The sequence below is a fragment of the Aquarana catesbeiana genome, linkage group LG06 (assembly GCF_042186555.1).
Source record: "Aquarana catesbeiana isolate 2022-GZ linkage group LG06, ASM4218655v1, whole genome shotgun sequence".
NCBI classification, from domain to species: Eukaryota; Metazoa; Chordata; class Amphibia; order Anura; family Ranidae; genus Aquarana; species Aquarana catesbeiana.
Window position 1 is genome coordinate 11232385 of NC_133329.1, and position 15070 is coordinate 11247454.

Sequence of the window (15070 nt, forward strand, 5' to 3'; positions counted from 1 at the left end):
AACCGTATGGGAATCTACATCTAAGTTCCAGTGAGGACTCATAGGGATGACATACTGTACTAATATAGACACAGTTGAATGGCAACAGGACACAGATGTAAACGTCAGAAACAGGAAGGAAAGAGAGCATGGAGCAGAGTGGAGAGATAGTGAGAGACAGGAGACACAGCCAGCAATAAAAAGCCACGGCATGTAGGAACTAAAGCTGACCATAGATGGACTGAAATGTGGTCGGTTCGGCAGGCACTAGCTACATTGTGATCCATCAATGGCTGTTTCCCACTTGACATAAGTCAATCATTAGATCATTTCTGTCTAATGGGATTGTTGGAAAACTTTTGTTGGTCAGAGACTGCAACCAATCAGCTGCAGCCACCGATCAGTGTATTCTGATAGTGGAGGAGTCAGAATACAATGGTACAGCGGGGAAGATCTCTCCATCCACCTTAAATGTGTGGATGGGGGAATCCGTTCATTTATTTTTTTTCGTCATCTCACTGGCTGATCAGAAAAAAAAATGGGGCATCTATGGCCAGCCTAAGGAAGGCCATACATTATACATTAAATTTGTCAATTTGCCATCCACACATTCAAGGTGGGTGGGGGAATCGCGACCACTGAGCTATTTTGTTCTTGTGGTGGGAGAGCCTTTCCGCCATGAGAACACAATGATCAATGTTGCTGGCTATAGCTGACGGCCTTGGTCAGGTTGTACAGAAGTCGATAGATAGACACTATAGGGGCCCACACACACAGGGTGTGGAATGCTGAGAGGCTGAGCCAGCTTCTGGTGAGGCATGTGGGTGAGTCCTGAAATTAAAGTCTGGATCTCTCCGGTGTTTGGAGCAGCTGAGTAATGACAGCAGACTTAAGCCCGCTGTTGGGCTAAATCTGGATCACAGGAGTGCAGGAAGAGTGAACTCCCGTGACCTACAGGAGAAGTATGGCCAAAAGAACTTTAATATTGTTACCTGCTGTGAAATTCTATGCTTTGTCACTTTTAGTGTTCCTGAAAATGTGGTGAAGTGCCACTAAGAGAGAATGGATCATTACCCAACATTCAAGCACACAAACACCTTCTCTTTGATGAGACTGAAAACATGAATCCAGGCTTTCTTCAGTTTGGGGGTAACAACAATTAGGAAAAGTGACTGAACAGGTGTTAAAGAGAACATAACTATCAACAGGATCCAATATCCAATATTGTTGGCAGGAAAAACATCAAATAAAAGGAGAAACATTAACACATAATACATTACATAGAACAACAGAAGATAGAACATATTGTGCACAATATATTGATACATTTTTATATTTTTATTGGTAGTGGTCGCCACGTTCTTCTCCATTTTTTTAGCATGTAGGTTAAGGGAAGCCACTGAGGAGGCTATTGTGATAATTATAATAAAAACTGGGGCATAGGTACAAATGAGATAAATATTTTCTGGAGCAATGTCATAAGTATCCGAGGAAGTGTTGGTGAAGATGTTGCCACCAATATTGCTCTTGGGTTTAATCAATGAAATGATGATTGGAAAACAGCTAAAAACAGATGCAATTTCAGATGCCAATATCAACCAATTTACGACGGTATTAATCTTTTGCTTCACCCAGCGTAGAGGACGCCAGCTGAAGGTGGTGATTTTTGAGAAATAAAAAAAGAAGAGGCACGCAGTAAGCCAGGCACAAGACATGTCACTGTACGCAACCAGAAAAGACACAAAGTAGGATACATACATTTCTTTGTAGATCTCAGGACAAAAGTATCTTGCTAATATGTCAAAAGCTATTGACGATCCCTGACAAATGCTGGCGATACCCAGTGCAACCAGAATTGCATCACCAGCCTTTGCCACTTTTCTTTTTCTATCGTGAATAAACATGACGCAGATGATGAAAATATTGGTGGATATTCCAACAACTGTCTCAAGGAAAAGAACAGCGAGAAAAGTTACAGTTAGCAGTAGATTGGGATCCATGTGTTACAATTATCCAGCAAGTCTTCTGATCTAGTTTTAATATTTCTCGATGATAGGGAGTTTTTTTAAGGATAATTACAAAACAATCTTCAAGCTCAGAAGCATATAAAATGTACATCTACTATTTGTGGGCATGACTTGATGTAAGCTGGTAGCGCCTCTTTTGTTTTGTTTTTTTAGAACTGCTCAGTCGTTCCAGCTGTCTAGGTATTTTATTACCTCACTATGGACACGCTTTGAATAAATGCTAAATTTCACAGTATACACTTACACCTAACAAAGGTACAAGTACATTAACTCCTTCGTTAGCCAGAAGCCATTGAAGCCTGGATGTTCAGACCACATTTAGTGGTGTTAGTATGCATTGGTTAACTCGACAATAGATGTATACGTGATTTGCGTATCTAAACTATTTTCAGGTATTGTGGTGACCGGCATTGGGCATCAGTTTGACATCAGTTTGAGATACTTCAGAGATATATACTGTAGATAGGTGCATTTGACTTACTCCAGTCCTGACCTGCATTGGACATGCAGTAAAATCTTGGATTGTGAGCATAATTCATTCTGAAAACATGCTTGTAATTCAAAGTACTCTTATATCAAAGCGAATTCCCCATAAGAAAAAATAGAATCTCAGTTGCTTCTCACCACAACAATTTATTCATAGGTTCTTCAGGTTATAGCCCATATAAAAAGATTATAGCAATGTGATAAGTTGCGTAACCATAAAATGTCCATCCACAAATGGCAGCCTCCGCAAAGGGATTAGAAAAAAACATCCAGCAGGAGCTACAGAGTATAAAAGAGAAGAGAGACACCTCAAAGTATAGCAATATGGTGACATTTAATGAAGGTACAACATTTAGCAACTCACAGGGTTGATAAATAAAACAGGCACATCTAAGTATGCAGGCATCTGGGGCAAAGCTGTCCACGTAGACCGTCCTCCGCACCGCCGGCTCTCACCGCAGTCATTCTGCAATCGTGACCGGGAAGACTACCCTGCAGTAGAGCAATCTGAAAGCGAGGCTTGAAGCGCTTGTGGAGTGCATCATGGAAGGGATGACCTCAATGGCGGTGCGGAGGATGGTCTATGTGGACAGCTTTACCCGGATGCCTGCATACTTAGATGTTACTGTTTTAATTATCAACCATGTGAGTTTCTAAATGTTGTACCTTCATTAAATGTAACCATGTTGCTACACTAATGCCGCGTACAGACGATCGGACATTCCGATCCATGGATTTTTTCCGACGGATGTTGGCTCAAACTTGTCTTGCATACACACGGTCGGTCACACAAATGTTGTCAGAAATTCGTACAAGATGTACGACGAGCCAAGAAAAATGAAGTTCAATAGCCAGTACGGCTCTTCTGCTTGATTCCGAACATCCGTGGAATTTTGTGCGTCGAAATTACAATGAAATACACACGCTCGGAATTTTCGACAACAAGTTTTGTGAAAATTTGACAACCAGCTCTCAAACATTTGTTGTCGTAAATTCCTACAGCAAATGTCCGATGGAGCATACACACGGTCGGATTTTCCGACAACAAGCTCACATGGAACATTTGTTGTCGGAAATTCCAACCGTGTGTACAGGACATAAGAGGCGCCTCTGTTCTCTTTTATACTTAGCTGCGACAAGTTACCCTCAAGCCAAGGTTTTACTGTACTTCAATTGGGTTTTGAATTCCCATAGATCTATCTATGGGTATACCAAACCTGTCTGACTTGAACAAAAACCCCTCATAACCCATTTTTCTCTTAAAGGATAAGTTCACTTTTAGGAACATGTTACATGTTCCACCCGTTTTATGGGTGGAACGTGCAACATGTTCGCAATGTTGCAGCCGCTGACCAACCCCCACCTTGTGACAGCAGTACAGAGAGAAGTTCCCCATGCTAGCTGTCACTTTTTGAAATCAGCATGGTAGTGCAGGGCTCCAGCCACACAGCTACATCATTTATTCACACAGCTCTGTATGTGAATGAACTACAAGCCCCAACATCCTTTGTGGTTGTTGGCTTGTAGTTCTCAATGAACTACCATGACACTGTGGAGCACCGTGATAGTTCATTGATTCTTCCTGTCAGTGTATCTGCCTGCCTGTATGGGATGTACGGGATGTACGGGATGTACGGGATGTATGGGACGTATGGGATGTACGGGATGTACGGGATGTACGGGATGTACGGGATGTATGGAACGTATGGGATGTACGGGATGTACGGGCACACAGATACACTGACAGATCTACAGGAGTCCTGCATGGCACCAACGATCTGCTGATCAGCTGGTGCAATGCATTACAGGCTCAATTTAAAAAAAAAAAAATTAAATAAATTTAATTTTTTTAGAAAGTGAACTTATTCATTAACCACTTCAGCTCCGGAAAGTTTTACCCCTTTAATGACCAGGTCATTTTTTGCAATACAGCACTGTGTTGCTTTAACTGACAATTGCGCGATTGTGCAATGCTGTACCCAAATAAAATTGATGTCCTTTTTTCACACAAATAGAGCTCTCTTTTGGTGGTATTTGATCACCTCTGCGGTTTTTATATTTTGCGTTATAAACAAAAAAAGACCAACAATAAAAAAAAAAGAAAACTTTTTGCTATAAAACATATCCAATAAAAAAATTTAAAAAATCAAATTTCTCTCAGTTTAGGCCAATTTGTATTCTGTTACATATTTTTGGTAAAAAAAAATCTCAAAAAGCGTATAATGATTGGTTTGCACAAAATTTATAGTGTCTACAAACTATGGGATAGATTTAAGGACTGTTTATTTATTTGTTATTGTTTTTATTAGTTATGGTGGGGATCAGTGATTTTTAGAGGGACTGCGACATTGTGGCGGACAAATCTCACACTAAGTGACACTTTTTGGGGACCAGTGACACTAATACAGTGATCAGTGCTAGCAAAAAATGCACTATCACTGTATAAATGATACTGGCAGGCAAGGGGTTAACACCAGGTTAACACCAGGGGCGATCAAAGGGATCAATGTGTTCCCTATGAGTGCTTTCTAATTCTGTGTGGGATGGACTGATTGCAGAAAGAGAGAGGTGTTCCTAAATAGTAGCAACACAAGATCTCTCTCTTTCTGTCTGACAGAATGACGGCCTGCCTTGTTTACATAGGCAGACCGCCGTTCCTTCATTCCTCCAAACGATTGCACGTGGCTGGCAGCCATCGCGGCCGCTGGACCTGCTGATTGGCTTCCGCTGTGTTCAATCACAGTGTGAGCCCGACTCCAGGCGGTGCGCATGTGCGCATGTGCCCTAGAGCCGATGGAAGAAATCACATACGCTGTCAGGGCTGGGCTCAGCCATTCCTTCTCAAAGCTAGCCACTCAGCTATCGGCTAATTGCCAGCTCCCATCTCTCTCCACAGTGACTCAGCTGTTGATGATATCCTGCTCGTCAGTCCTGCCTACTTAACCACTTCAGCCCCGGAAGGTTTTACCCCCTTCCTGACCAGAGCACTTTTTACAATTCGGCACTGCGTCGCTTTAACTGCTAATTGCGCGGTCGTGCAATGCTGTACCCAAACGAAATTTGCGTCCTTTTCTTCCCACAAATAGAGCTTTCTTTTGATGGTATTTGATCACCTCTGCCGTTTTTATTTTTTGCACTATACACGGAAAAAGACCGAAAATTTTGAAAAAAAATGATATTTTCTACTTTTTGTTCTAAAAAAAATCCAATAAACTCAATTTTAGTCATACATTTAGGCCAAAATGTATTCAGCCACATGTCTTTGGTAAAAAAAATGTCAATAAGTGTATATTTATTGGTTTGCGCAAAAGTTATAGCGCCTACAAACTAGGGTACATTTTCTGGAATTTACACAGCCTTTAATTTATGACTGCCTATGTCGTTTCTTGAGGTGCTAAAATGGCAGGGCAGTACAAAACCCCCACAAATGACCCCATTTTGGAAAGTAGACACCCCAAGGAAATTACTGAGAGGCATGTTGAGCCCATTGAATATTCATTTTTTTTGTCCCAAGTGATTGAATAATGACAAAAAAAAAAAAATTACAAAAAGTTGTCACTAAATGATATATTGCTCACACAGGCCATGGGCATATGTGGAATTGCACCCCAAAATACATTTAGCTGCTTCTCCTGAGTATGGGGATACCACATGTGTGGGACTTTTAGGGAGCCTAGCCGCGTACGGGGCCCCGAAAACCAATCACCGCCTTCAGGATTTCTAAGGGTGTAAATTTTAGATTTCACTCTTCACTGCCTATCACAGTTTCGGAGGCCATGGAATGCCCAGGTGGCACAAAACCCCCCCAAATGACCCCATTTTGGAAAGTAGACACCCCAAGCTATTTGCTGAGAGGCATGGTGAGTATTTTGCAGCTCTCATTTGTTTTTGAAAATAAAGAAAGACGAGAAAAAACATTTTTTTTTTTCTTTTTTCAATTTTCAAAACTTTGTGACAAAAAGTGAGGTCTGCAAAATACTCACTATACCTCTCATCAAATAGCTTGGGGTGTCTACTTTCCAAAATGGGGTCATTTGGGGGGGGGGTTTGCCACCTGGGCATTCCATGGCCTCCGAAACTGTGATAGGCAGTGAAGAGTGAAATCAAAAATTTACGGCCTTAGAAAGCCTGAAGGCGGTGCTTGGTTTTTGGGGTCCCGTACGCGGATAGGCTCCCAAAAAGTCCCACACATGTGGTATCCCCATACTCAGGAGAAGCAACAGAATGCATTTTGGGGTGTAATTTCACATATTCCCATGGCATGTTTGAGCAATATATCATTTAGTGACAACTTTGTGCAAAAAAAATTAAAAAAATAAAAAATTGTCTCTTTCCCGCAACTTGTGTCACAATATAAAATATTCCATGGACTCGACATGCCTCTCAGCAAATAGCTTGGGGTGTCTACTTTCCAAAATGGGGTCATTTGGGGGGGTTTTGAACTGTCCTGGCATTTTATGCACAACATTTAGAAGCTTATGTCACACATCACCCACTCTTCTAGCCACTTGAAGACAAAGCCCTTTCTGACACTTTTTGATTACATAAAAAAATAATTTTTTTTTGCAAGAAAATTACTTTGAACCCCCAAACATATATTTTTTTAAAGCAAATACCCTACAGATTAAAATGGTGGGTGTTTCATTTTTTTTTTTCACACAGTATTTGCGCAGCGATTTTTCAAACGCATTTTTTGGGGAAAAAACACACTTTTTTCAATTTTAATGCACTAAAACACACTATATTGCCCAAATGTTTGATGAAATAAAAAAGATGATCTTAGGCCGAGTACATGGATACCAAACATGACATGCTTTAAAATTGCGCACAAACGTGCAGTGGCGACAAACTAAATACATTTTTAAAAGCCTTTAAAAGCCTTTACAGGTTACCACTTTAGATTTACAGAGGAGGTCTACTGCTAAAATTACTGCCCTCGATCTGACGTTCGCGGTGATACCTCACATGCATGGTGCAATTGCTGTTTACATTTGACGCCAGACCGACGCTTGCGTTCGCCTTAACGCGAGAGCAGGGGGGACAGGGGTGCTTTTTTTTTTTTTTTCTTTATTATTATTATTTTTTTTATCTTATTTTAAAACTGTTCCTTTCATTTTTTTTTTTTTTAAATCATTTTTATTGTTATCTCAGGGAATGTAAATATCCCCTATCATAGCAATAGGTAGTGACAGGTACTCTTTTTTGAAAAAATTGGGGTCTATTAGACCCTAGATTTCTCCTCTGCCCTCAAAGCATCTGACCACACCAAGATCGGTGTGATAAAATGCTTTCCCAATTTCCCAATGGCGCTGTTTACATCCGGCGAAATCTAAGTCATAAAATGCTCGTAGCTTCAGGTTTCTTAGGCCATAGAGATGTTTGGAGCCACTCTGGTCTCTGATCAGCTCTATGGTCAGCTGGCTGAATCACCGGCTGCATTCTCAGGTTCCCTGTTGAGACAGGAGAGCCAGAGAAAAACACGGAAGACGTTGGGGGGGGGCATTCCCTCCCACGGCTTGTAAAAGCAGTCTAGAGGCTAATTAGCCGCTAGGATTGCTTTTACATGAAAGCCGACCGCTGGCTGAAAAGAATGATACCAAGATGATACCTAAACCTGCAGGCATCATTCTGGTATAACCACTCAAAGTCGTGAATGGCGTACCTGAAGACAAAAAAATGGTTAACAATAAAGCACAGTAAACGGTAAAGTATAAAAAATTGCATACCTGAAAAGCAAACATGATAAAACATAATAACAATAAAACATTGCAGAACAGAATACAGTAAAAAAGAGCAGAACTATATGTTGTAATATGTTGGCCAATTTATAATGTATAATATTGGCCAATGTATAATATTGTATTGGAGTATGGGTTGAGCAGAAATTGTCCAAGCCAACTCAATTTTAAGATAACAGTTGAAGATCCTTTGATGTGCTAATCTCATGCAAGTCTACCTAGGGGTGTGAGGTATGGGCTGTTAGTCTATTTGAACATTTCAAAGGGTATTCAGGTGGTATGTTAATCTAATCTAATTACATATATCTAAAGGGGACTTGTTGATGTTGATATGCGGGAGTGCAAATTGGGGTGGTTTATGACTACAGCTGTTCACGGCTGAGGGTTGTTGTCTGTTTGAAAGACTAAAGCTAATCAAAGGCCAATCAAATTGCTCAGCCATTCAATGCCTGGTGAATATAACATGGCATTCAGTCTATAGGTTTTGGGAGAGACTTGTCTGTGTATGCACACTCAAACCTAAGAACATGGGACTTTGAATTATATCTCCTCTGTCGGATTTCTTTGTCATCTGTGGACTTTGGACTTTGTTCTGTGTTGGAAGTCAATAAAGTGCATCTCTCTGGAAGAATTGGGTTGCTGCGGAAGAGTACTTACATCATCATCATTATAATAATAACTACTTATTAATTATCTATACACCCAATATATTAATATACCCGATCACTACCAATATACATTAATATATCTGATCACTACACTGGTGCCGTTCATGTGACCAGAAGAGCATTTTCGGACTTAGTAACAGAAGTCGGTGGTGACAACAATCCTGTGAGGTGGACAGAAGTCTGATGAAGAACCAAGAGCTGTGCTGTGACTCTAATGTCTGGTTGTGACATAAGAGAGTCTGATCTACAAATTTAAACAAGTTGGGAACCCCAGAATTATTCTCTGGAGACCGGAAACAACAACAAAAAAAAAAAGGACTGTGTCGTGTACCAGAAGACCCGAACTGGAATCTGAAGGAGTAACTAATGCGGTGAGTAAAATATTTCCTTTTTTTTAACTATTAGTAATATAGTCAAAATGCTTACTCAGTGTGAAGCCAGTGTCAGTTCTGATAAAGTTAACAGATGGGTATTAAAATGTATTAAGCGCCATGGTGGTCCTTATGAAATTCCAGAAAAATGTAAGCAGACGTGGACGATGATGAAGGAATTTTTAGAGAAAAATGTTTTTGATAGCAAAATTTCAGAAAGTAAAAGAAAAGGTTGTATTATACAGGGCTTGTTATCTTGCTGTTTAACAATGGAAAGTTCTTTGAATAATAAGGTTGAGGAAATTACCCAGTTACAGAAGGCAGTTGATAATAGCAACAATGTTTGTGAGAGGTTACAAAGCCAATCAGACACTGAGACAGTAAATTTAAAATTGCATGCGGTTACCATTGGAGAAGCTTTACTTGAGAAATCTAAACATTGTGATGAATTATCAGAGGAAAATGAGAGATTAAAATTAAGAATTATGGAATTAGAGAAGAGATCTCAGGAATGCAGATATGCATCAAATCTTGGATTCAGCAATCTGCAGAAAACAGAACCTCATATTAAATCTGATAATTCATTACCAGCTGCCCCCACTGTGACTACCACAGTTTATAACAATAATAATAATACAGGTGAAGTTCAGCTTGTAATGAAGCCATTAAAATCAAAATTATTAGACGCAATTCTTAAAGAAATAGGAATGGTTCCATACCATGATTTAAACAGATTTTTAAAATGGTTTTGTGACGTGCAGCAAGTCAGAGATATGTACAATCTCAACCCATCTGATTTAGAAAGAGTTTTGCAACATTCTGTAGGAAGTGGTCTTTGGATGAGAATTAAACAAATCTGTATTCAGCCTCTGAGGACAAGGGACATATTACTGGAATTAATATGTGTTTTGTATGGTGTACGTTCTGATGTTACTATTCATGGAAAGATCCAACAAATGCAAAATGAATCTCCCTATGAATTGTCACACAGGATAGCAACTATTATGGAATTATTGGTCGGTAATAATCTTGCATTTGAGCGTAGTGGCTTGATACATATGAGTATGTTTCTAGATGCGTTGCATGAAGATATCAAACATAATATTTTATTAGTTACCCCAAATCCTCAAGATTTAAAAGACATATTGTTGAGAGCAGACCATTTATGGAGAAAGTCAAATGAGCAGGCTGTCAAAGTTGATTTAGCCACATTGTTTAGGACAAATACTGAACATAAAGATCAGAAGATAATATCCTATGATAACACCCAGAGAGGACACTCCGGGTCAAACATAGGTGATATTAATATGAAAAACAGAGCTGACCAAAATAATAATAAGAAAAGGTCCAAGACCTGGATACCGTTTTCTCATTTAAAACATAAATATGACCACCTGAAAATTGAGTATGACAAGATGAGAGGGGAACGTGATAAATTATTACAGCAGTTGAAGGAGGTACAGGGTGTCATGAATGTACAAGATGTACATTCTCCAGATCTGTTTTTGAATGCAGATGACACTTCTCTAGCAGTGGGGGTGAATTAGCTCCAAACTGTATATGTGTAAATAGTGTTTTGTTTTAACTTCAAACAATGTTTAAGGACCTTGCTAATTAGTTTTGTTGGAGAGTTTTTTGTCTTTCAGATATTGACATTTAAATGACGGTGAATAGCAGAAGCACAGTCTGAAATTGCTGGCTGGTGAGGGAGAATTATGGGAGAAATGCTGAAAAGACAACAAGGAATTATAAAGCATTCATGGACTCTCTCGAAATTCATCAAGCAATGGACCTTTTTTTTTTCTTTTTTCTTCAACGCCCTAATTTTTAATTTTTCTTCCTTTTCCTGATATATTTTGCTTTTCATTTTTTTATTTTCTTTATGTTTTATTTCTTGAACTTTATCTTAAAACTAAAGAGAAGCATTTAAACCTAAAATAATTTTCATAACATCTGTACATATTACATAATGCGTATTGATCAATATATTTGACATCTAAGGTGAGATGCTGCACAATGGCTGGGCATAGCATAAATTTTAGTATGTTGGGTGGTTTTCCTAAATTTATAAGAGGGGTGAGTGAAATTCATCACTCTAGTCATGATTTGAAACTTTGTTGATTCAGTTGTTTATAATATGCTAAAGGCTATGACATATATGGATGAAAAAGACCTTTCTACCTTTCATGGTGAAGATACTGGCAAGAATTTCCACTGCTGCTTTGTCTGGATAGAAGATCTGATAAACACTGATGTGAAGCTGACTCTATCTGAACCATCGTGTGGGGGTATATGTATATGTTGGTATACCATTCAAGTGTAATTATGGACTGAATGATCCAAGTAACTGCTTTATTGAAGACAATGGGGGGTCGGCCTACAGCAAATTACAAAAGCAAATTGTGGCTGGCAATCAACAAATTCTGGTACTTGACAGGTACACAACCCGGTCATCTTTGTTCAAATTGTGGAAATGGAAAGAAGCAGATGTGAATTATAAAATGCTTGCAAGATGGACTCATGAATGTCAAGCGCAAGAAAATAGTTTGAAGCACAGTTTTTACTGCCATATCCAAACCTTTTGACCTTGAAAGTGAGTGCTGGTACATTGATCGTTCTTCTTACTATAAAGATGAAAGTAGAGTGTTTGCGTAAAAGCATCTTTAAAAATGGAAAGCTTGAGCCTGGAGATGGAAAAAATCATGGACTTATGTGGATTGGAGTTCCCAGAGCATACCAAGTTTACTTTCAGTGAGATGGTGAGAGATGTGATGAAGTCAGACCGAAGAATGGACTGTGACATCAGCTCATCTTTGCGCAATATTCAAGATCTTGATGTGATATAATAAGGCCTAACAGCTATATGGGCCACTGACGTTTACCAAATCCTTTTCTAGTCATGGTCTAAAAGTTATATTATCTAATAACTGTTTCATGGGGATATTTTAGAGGCTGGCGAAGAGAGATGTAACCAGTTTCAACTTCATATTTTATATGAGCCATTGTAAAGCATCCAGTACCTTAAATCGTAATGATATTTTTTGTTGTTTGATTTATGGGTCAGTTCTAGTTGTTAGAACCGACCCAAGTGGGGGTATATGTTGTAATATGTTGGCCAATTTATAATGTATAATATTGGCCAATGTATAATATTGTATTGGAGTATGGGTTGAGCAGAAATTGTCCAAGCCAACTCAATTTTAAGATAACAGTTGAAGATCCTTTGATGTGCTAATCTCATGCAAGTCTACCTAGGGGTGTGAGGTATGGGCTGTTAGTCTATTTGAACATTTCAAAGGGTATTCAGGTGGTATGTTAATCTAATCTAATTACATATATCTAAAGGGGACTTGTTGATGTTGATATGCGGGAGTGCAAATTGGGGTGGTTTATGACTACAGCTGTTCACGGCTGGGGGTTGTTGTCTGTTTGAAAGACTAAAGCTAATCAAAGGCCAATCAAATTGCTCAGCCATTCAATGCCTGGTGAATATAACATGGCATTCAGTCTATAGGTTTTGGGAGAGACTTGTCTGTGTATGCACACTCAGACCTAAGAACATGGGACTTTGAATTATATCTCCTCTGTCGGATTTCTTTGTCATCTGTGGACTTTGGACTTTGTTCTGTGTTGGAAGTCAATAAAGTGCATCTCTCTGGAAGAATTGGGTTGCTGCGGAAGAGTACTTACATCATCATCATTATAATAATAACTACTTATTAATTATCTATACACCCAATATATTAATATACCCGATCACTACCAATATACATTAATATATCTGATCACTACACAATAGAGAGAGAATAGAGAGAGAGAGAACAATAAAACGACAACTATTATTTTTTATTTTATATTTTTGCTTGTGTTTTTTTTTTTTTTTACACTTTTTTTGTAACTAACTTTTATAACGGTAACCGGTTCCAGGTTCGGGTCTCTCAAAATGCGATGGCATCTTGGGAGACCCTGTGAAAGTGTGCCTAGTCTGTGCAATGCTGTACCCTACGCTAATACTCAACTAGTGAATGGTAGCGTTCAAAACATTCACCAATGCAAAGACCAGGATTGTCAGGACAGGAGGGACAATGATAGCGGGTGTCACGCCTATATCCGCGCTTGCTGCAGACACGACATTTTTTTTGGGGGGGTTCGTTGGGTAGGGGTACTCGGGAGGACATAAAGAAAATGCCTCTCATGCAGCCGACTGCATTTGGTTGGGGATGTGAATGGGGGAAGTACGGGTGCTGCAGAAGTGGTGGGTTCCCAATTAGGATTGGCGAATGCAGCAGGAAGGGCAGTATGGGCACGACGGGCCTGTGTTTGTCTTCTTGGTGGCAGCGGGACACTACTAGTGCTTGCCACCTCACCAGCTTGAACTGCACTTATGGGACTCGCCACATCACCAAGTGTTACTGCAGTGCTGGTTTGACTACAACCGGGGTGTACTAGGCTGCTGGTGCTTGCCAGTTCACCAAAACGCTACCAAAAAAACTGTTAGCGATCGCAGGGATCAGGCCTGACTCTGCGAACGCTGCAGTTATTTGTTTAGTGTTTTGTAAGTGACAGGGATCGATCGATACTGCACTTGGGTGGGCTGGGCTGGGCCGGGCAGAGGGGAAAAACGCAGGTGCTAGCGGGTATCTGGGCTGATCCCGCTAACACTGCGTTTTTGGGAACCCTAAACTGCTGGGGACGCCAGTATAGATCTGATCGGATCATATATTGATCCGTTCAGATACTATACCACTAAGGGAGGTGTACGGTGCGTGCGTGGGTGTTAGCAGTACTGGCGCTAACCTGACGCTGCCTGGGGCTGGTGCTTGCCAGTTCACCAAAACGCTACCAAGAAAACTGTTAGCGATCGCAGGGATCAGGCCTGACTCTGCGAACGCTGCAGTTATTTGTTTAGTGTTTTGTAAGTGACAGGGATCGATCGATACTGCACTTGGGTGGGCTGGGCTGGGCCGGGCGGAGGGGCAAAACGCAGGTGCTAGCAGGTATCTGGGCTGATCCCGCTAACACTGCGTTTTTGGGAACCCTAAACTGCTGGGGACGCTAGTATAGATCTGATCGGATCAGATATTGATCCGTACAGATACTATACCACTAAGGGAGGCATATGCTGCGTGCGTGGGTGTTAGCGGTACTGGCGCTAATCTGACGCTGCCTGGGGCGACGCATATCACCGCCGGGTGATCAGGGGGCTAAACCTTTATTCGGTAATAAACGGCGGTTGCCCTGACACTATAAAAAATAAACGAACTAACCAGCGTCACCCGTAACACTTATACGGTGATCAGTGGTGAAAGGGTTAACTAGGGGGCAATCAAGGGGTTAAAACATTTATTAGATAGTATATGGGGGTCCCTGACGCTATAAAACGCTGACGGCGAACCTAAATATTTACGTCCCTAACTAGCGTCACCAGCGACACTAATACAGCGATCAGAAAAATGATCGCTTAGTGACACTGATGACAGGGGGTGATCAAGGGGTTAAAACTTTATTAGGGGGGGTTAGGGGGGTACCCTAGACCTAAAGGGGGCCTAACACTCACTGCCCTAACACTGTAACTGTCACAAACTGACACCAATCAGTAATCAGAAAAAAAAAAAAAAAAAATACTGCTTGGTGTCAGTTTGTGACGGGGGGGGGGTGGTTGGGGGGGGGATCGGGGGTGTTTAGTGTGCCTGGCATGTTCTACTGTGTGTGTGTAGTGTTGTGCACTTACATGTCTTCTCTCCTCGGCGCTGGAACGGAAACTGCCGAGCCGAGGAGAGATGACATCACATCCTCTGCCT

At 40.5% G+C, this 15070-nt stretch overlaps 1 protein-coding gene across 1 annotated transcript; it reads right to left on the reverse strand.

Annotated features, from left to right (window-relative positions):
• Nucleotides 1-1049: 1049 nt before the first annotated feature.
• On the reverse strand, nt 1050-1979 carry LOC141147845 (taste receptor type 2 member 143-like). Its single transcript, XM_073635010.1, has one exon. The coding sequence runs from the start codon at nt 1977-1979 to the stop codon at nt 1050-1052; it is 930 nt and encodes a 309-aa protein (XP_073491111.1).
• Nucleotides 1980-15070: the final 13091 nt, after the last annotated feature.